Below are 6,916 nucleotides of genomic sequence, written 5' to 3'. Positions count from 1 at the left end.
ATAGTTAAATTAAGATTTAAATATCTTTTCAATTTTATAATTATTTGTAGTTTCGAAATACACTTTTTTTTTGTATTTTATGTTTTGTAATAAAAGTTTTAAAAAGTAGTAAGTTGTTGAATACTCGTTATTAATAATATACAAATAATTCACTCCTTAAAATCTAAAAAACCCTAAATACTATGTAGTATAAAAAATCTAACTCGTATTTCACTACTATTAACAACGAAGATTAACACACAATGTACTTAGTTTAAAGCAATGAAATTGGTAAAAAAATTATACTAAATAAATATATTGGATGATAACAAAAGTTTTTAAATAAAATTTTTTTTTAATTACAAATAATTAAATCCAAAATAAAATTTCCAAAATCAGGAAAAATAAAAAATAAATTGTGTTCAATTGATTAAGTACAATATTATCAAGTAGTAAAAAAAAAAAAAAATGAGTATAAAATTAAAAAGAAATCGTTTTAATATTCGAATTTGTTTAGACACGTGTAAGTCAGTGTTTTATTAGAATTTAAGCGATAACAGACTATTAATTACCACATTATATTTTTACGTATACATGATTCCATTAATTAAATTAATTAATTACGATTAAGGAGTACATTCAGACTGAGCTTGATTATTTAAGTCACAGGGAGAATAATTATTGGCTACTTATTTTTTACCCTGGATTTATTTCAATCATAGTAAATAATTATATTCGAACGAAATAAATTGAATATTACTTAATATTTTTATTTTTGAACACATTGTTGAGTAGATAATTTACATTAATCAAACAAATAAACGTAATTTAGATCCAACATTTTGTATCCATTAGTTTATCCATATCAATTTTCGATCATTTTTTAAGCTGTTATGTAATTGAAATATAATTTTTTAACTTTTATTGATTCACACTATTCTAGCATCACTTCTTTTGTTAGATTATTTAATATAAATTTAAGAAATAAAAATACATGATACCATCACTAAAATTCATTCTATTGCTAAAAATACACGCAAAAAAAAAAAAATTAACTAAAATAAAAATACTAACAAAAAGTGCTAATAAAAAAAACAAAATGTGTAGAAACTATAAAATAGGTAGTTCGAATTATTTTTATACTTTTATACATTAATTTCGACTTGACTAGATACAAAACTAAAATGTTATTCTTTTAAGAAAAAAAAAACATGTCCAAGTGAGAAATAAATAATAAAAATTCTTATTTTATAGGAGACACCCTCTCTCTTTTTCTTATTTTATACTTTAAATCTTAACCATTACAAAATACAAATCACGCCAAACTCTAAAAAAACACTTAAAAATCTTAACTCGATATACACCACCTAAAAATCCATTACATACCTATTAAAGTTTTATAATAAGATAAGAATATACACTTCTATACAAATCATTTATACTTCTAAATAGCGATTATAATATACCAGATGGCTAAGTTTGTTTAGCATTATATGTAACACTATCTACACTAACAAATGCGCTGTAACAAGTTATAATTGTATAAAATTATATAAATGTTAATCATAATCATAATTTTATTTTTTATTTGAACAGGTACAGACATAAACATGCCGGAGTAAAAATGTCAAACGAATAAAGAAATAACATAACTTACGGCGACAAAGTATAGAAAAACACCTAAAAGTAATTTTAATTTGTTTAATAAAGTTTTAATACTCCGCCGATAATAAAAACCACATTATAGATAATATTGCTAGTATCATCAATGAAGTGTTCCCATTTGTACGTTCCGTTCCTTTCTTTAAAATTTATATTTCTACTCATTTAGACTATAAATAATTATTCATTAAAAACATAATTTGTTTAATGTTGTACTATTAGTGCATAATAACAAAACATAAAGCATAAAAATCACGATTAAAAAGTATTAACAATATAAAATAATAAATAAAAAAAATGTAAATAAATTAAAATTAAACATGGTCTAAAAATGGGTTAAAATTAACTAAAAAGAAGAATTTTATCATAAAAAAACTTTACAAAAACTCGGGGTAAGCTGAGGTATATTTTATTAAAACAACTATTTTATTTATTTTTGCACCCCCCGAGTATCGTCAAACTAAAGAAAAAATCCGTATACCATTTTTCTGATTCGTTAAAGTTATCCGCAAAAAATAATGTTATACATTATTCATTAACTTTATTTTTATAATTGTTGTTTTGTCATCAACTTATAAATTATATTATGATTGATTAACAAAACAAGAGGTAGTGCGTTATTGAGCATCTGAACAAGAAAGTCTAATCACATGTATAGTATGTAAATAAAGTTATCGTATAGATTACAGCTCAAATATATTATTTTTTTTAAATTTATTGTACTCTACGTATATAAATTAATTGTACTGTTGTTCTAAGAATAAAAATTACTGAAAATCGACAAATCGACAACAGAATAATTATATGATCACACCATCCATCATCATCTCCTTTACTCTCCAAAATCACCATAAGAAAAAGAACTTTTATAATTAAGACTAAATCTATGTACATTTTATATGAGAGAGCATATACTAGGAAAATACTCCAACTGTCGATAAGCTCAAGTTATAAATTAAAAAGGTTTGACACAAACATTAAATATTGGACTAATCGAAAAACTATTTAAAAAAGGAATATTACTTATTTAATATTCTTCTAAAGGGCTGTGAAATCGTATTACCTTTATTAAATTTATGCGCGCCTGACTAGAATTATTTTTACCTTTATAAGCATTGAAAACTTTTTACATTAGTGAAAAATGTTTAAATTTATGATTCAATTGTCTATTAATGGGACCCTACATGAATATACACTACATAAATATCAATGAATGCGTTAATAGTTTTAAAAAAAAAAAAAAAAAAAAAAATGATGAACAAAATAAAAATACAAAAAACGACTCGTTTTGCAAATAAGGAAAGTTGTCTTGTTACTTGTACTGATTTTTTTATACTAAGCCCAAGTGATTGATGGCGTCCATTATGTCATTGACTTTTGTATCCCATATGGAATGAAGCAACTTTTCAATTGCAACGGATGTATAATCTGGAGGTTGTTGTTGGAGCACCGCAGTGTTAGTTACGGTGGCGGCGGCCGTCATTTGAGAACGGACACCGGCCCCAGCTGAAGCCGCCGGGACCATGGCTGTATGTTATGGCCACTGGCGAGTATAGTACAAAGCGAGAGGCTTGACAAAGTGGTAGTCTACTGACGAGCAATGAGGACAAGTTACTTTGCGACTATAGTCGCTGTAGAAGTTCAATCGCTGGTGTGGCATCATCATTGCTTTCTGACAACTATTACACTAGAAAGATATATAAACTTGGTAAATAAAACTAGGCATTTATTATTAACACAATTACAACAATAAAAAACTCTATGGATTTATTGAAAATATTTCACCGAGTTCAATACAAGCTAATTCAGGCTTAGAAATCAAAGGCACAGGTAAAAATAACTTAACGCATTACGAATGGATGAAATTTAAATAATTTCGATGACTTCCAAACAAATTTTAAAATTCAAACGTCTTTAAATATCACAACAGAATAAAATTAATTTTTTTATCATATAAAAAAAAAGCAAATTATTGTGATATAATTTTTTTTGTAAATATTTGATAACTTATTTGATAACTTAAAATAAATAAACCTTTAATTTCAAAGTAATAAGTCATTTTTAGACAATTATGATATATTTACATTAGGCATATTATATAAATACACAGAATGGTCTGTTTATCGTAATACACTCATTTGCAAAATAAAGTTAATTTCGGGAATATTTTTGTTTCAGCGTTTTGTAGTTACATATATTTTTCAATTTATCAATTATTAAGTAATTTTTCGGTTGATCCTTTTAAGGATATAACATAATGTTTTTAAACAGCAACATATACATGTATTTTTAACTGGCTAATAAAATCAAAATGATCTAATTATGAAAATGATCGGCCAATAACAACTTGGAATGGTATTTCGGAAGTTATTATCATTTTAAAATATATACACTGGAGGTAAAGCACGAGTATTTTTATTATTCGATATTTGTCGGTCGCTTTCTGACTGCCAAAGATTGTTAGTAACTTCCGAACAATTGGTTCTAAAGCTATTATAGCCAATCATTTTTTATTTTATGAGCTAGTAAAATAAGTATGATGACATTTAAGAAAAATATCTGATACCTTTATAATGTATAAAGGATAAACTGAAAAAATATTTAAGAATTGATAAATCGACAAATCTATATTTAACTAAAAAAAAATATATATATTTTTGAAATTTTATTTCGTGAGTTATTGAGTAGGTTATTATAACTGGATCACTCTGTTTACTAGGTAGTAGGTAAGTATACAATAAAGTACCTTTAGGTGTTCATTACAACATGGCATAGCGGCAAATACATCATATGAATACATGGTACCCATGATGAGTGAAGATCCATCCCACTGAGTAGCGCAAAACCGACAACATAATTTTCTGTCAGCATCTTTACCATCCAAACATTTCATACACACTGCATTTAAAAATAATGCTCTTCCTTCATTTTTAACCTGTAAACATACATAAATGAACGTGTAAAAAACATGAAAATCAACAATAACTAGAGATATTTTCCGGTTGATGATTTAAAAAAGATCTTGAATATAAATAAGTACACGGCACCCACTACTACTACCTTCACCCCTTCCTCATTCCAAGAATCGAACCCTAAGGCTATATTAGCGTATGGTTCACGGGGACTTGTAATAAACGCCCTTCTCACGCACCACCGATACTATAACCCTCCTCCCTATTACTTCCGAGTTCTAATGATTCGTGTCTGCTATAAGCAATAATAAGAATTTTGCCGCGGGCGAAATCATTAAAAAGTGTACTACGTTTACTCGGAGAAGAGAAAAACCAAACGACGATGAGAAGAAGTTGTTTAAGAATAAACTAATGTACGCACAGCGAAGCGGAAATATTGAAGCGCGCGCGACATTTAATGGGAAAAACTATACAAACGGATCTTTCCGGGTTCGATGGATGAGGAAAATACGTTTTTAGTCTCTACTATCTGCTCTCATCCGCACACAAAAGCTTACAGGAAAGAAAAGACTACTAAGATCCATTAGACAAATAAAGAAAGTGATTTCCAATGTTTGAGAAGCACATACTTTGCCGTGTAATTGTCCCCAACTTGATACTCACAATCATGATGCTTGAGGACATAGAAGACGCAATTGAAAATATATATTATTTTCTATACGATTTGACGAAATATATCAAGAATATTATCTAAGTAAACTTTTTTTTATCTAACCGCGATTCAGTATAGGTTAAAAACATTGTCTTCTTAATATAATTGAGGTTATGTCATAATGAAGTTCTCATATTTAATGCTTTCGTAGTTTTTAAATCTTTTTTTTTTTAATTCTCAAGTAAATACAACTTAAAAGTAATAATACAAGATATGTAATTTATAACCGTATAAAGTATTATTAATATATATATATATATATAATTTACTAAATGAAAATAATGAGAGCGAAAATCGAATTACTCTTGATACATTTCCATTAATATATTCTTTATACTTTAAATTGATAAATCATTCGTAGTTAAAGCCAAAAGTTTAATCTTAAATACAATTTTGCATAAGTGACTCAAGGAAAAGAACAAAAATTGAGAAAAACCAGATGAGAGTGCTAAACACAAACATTTGAACCACAGGGAGGAGCGCATAGTCAGAAACCACCGGTTTTAATTATTAAACGACGACGTATTTATCTTATAATGTAATAATACTACAAAGGACTAATCTCAATGTTTACACAAATGTTACAAACAGCCTGAACGATTCTTACAAAAATATAGTCAAAAGACACGTTCGTATACAAAGTTGTTAACGCATCAGAGATGTTGAAAGTTTTTAATTGGGCCCACCCTTTAATACCAAAGTTTACGAATGATGATATAATCCAGCAGTTAAAACCTTGATGTTACTTGGTTATCAAAAAAGCTGATCGCCCATGCGTATTTAATTAAGAACAAATCAGCAAAGAAACTGTACCACGACCCTTTAAAAAAAACTTGTTTATTTAAAGGGAGCAACTAAGTTAGTGCAGATTAATAATTTAACTAAAAGAAATTTTGTATTTATAAAAATTAGTTGTTCTATATCCCTAGTAACTATTTCCATCAATAGAAATAAATCTAAAACAATTAGCTTGTTAAGAGAAAAGGTCATACGAATGCCGTTAATATTGACCAACTAAATAAATTAGTTATTTGCCGGACAACAATCATCAGACGACGGGACTAACCAATTGAAAACGCGCTTTGTCCTTGCTTAATTAAATTAAATTACATTATTAATAACTACCGGTCAACAACGTTGGAATGATTTAAGAACCGACCTTGAGTCATACATAACCACATTACCATTAATAAGCTAATGTACAATAAATCTTTGGCGCCAATACTTTTCTTTACTATTATTTTAAGGCAATCCTTAGGATTTGTCCTAAAACACTGTAACCATAAATTGTCATACCCTCCACTGAAAAAAAAACAGATCATGTTTTTTTTTTATTATTCTGAGACTTGTAAGTCACTGACCCGGAAGGGAGAGACGCTAGGGTCAAAAATCGTATGGACGATTTGTAAACTATAGCCGCTTAACACTACCCGCTGAAGACCTTAGAAAGGATTTAGGAGACCAATACGGTTTGCATGAGAGGATAAATTGTCGAAGGGTTCGTGTGAAATATGCTTTAACAAATATTAGCTGGTTCGTGCGCTTTATACAACAAACATTCTAAAGAAATTCTTTTAATACGGGCAAACAACAATCTTTGCTCACAAGTGTAAATCTTAGCCAACAACAAAAAAAGCTATTCTAAAACTTA

General features: G+C 27.8%; 1 protein-coding gene across 1 annotated transcript in view; it reads right to left on the bottom strand.

Moving 5' to 3' along the window:
- Window positions 1-353: 353 nt before the first annotated feature.
- LOC126902881 (headcase protein) overlaps window positions 354-6,916 on the bottom strand; it is a 33,807-nt gene continuing 27,244 nt past the window's right edge. Inside the window, exons 4-5 of the mRNA XM_050680552.1 lie at window positions 4,388-4,576; window positions 354-3,328 (exon numbers count right to left, since the gene is read on the bottom strand). Of these exons, the coding sequence (XP_050536509.1) occupies window positions 3,176-3,328; window positions 4,388-4,576 (342 nt within the window). The 3' untranslated portion in view covers window positions 354-3,175. The remainder of the gene's footprint in view (window positions 3,329-4,387; window positions 4,577-6,916) is intronic.

This window comes from Daktulosphaira vitifoliae, unplaced genomic scaffold, assembly GCF_025091365.1.
Source record: "Daktulosphaira vitifoliae isolate Bord-2020 unplaced genomic scaffold, ASM2509136v1 Scaffold_3, whole genome shotgun sequence".
Classification (NCBI taxonomy): domain Eukaryota; kingdom Metazoa; phylum Arthropoda; class Insecta; order Hemiptera; family Phylloxeridae; genus Daktulosphaira; species Daktulosphaira vitifoliae.
Note: the sequence above shows the minus strand (reverse complement) of the source record. Positions and strands in the feature narration are given on the sequence as shown.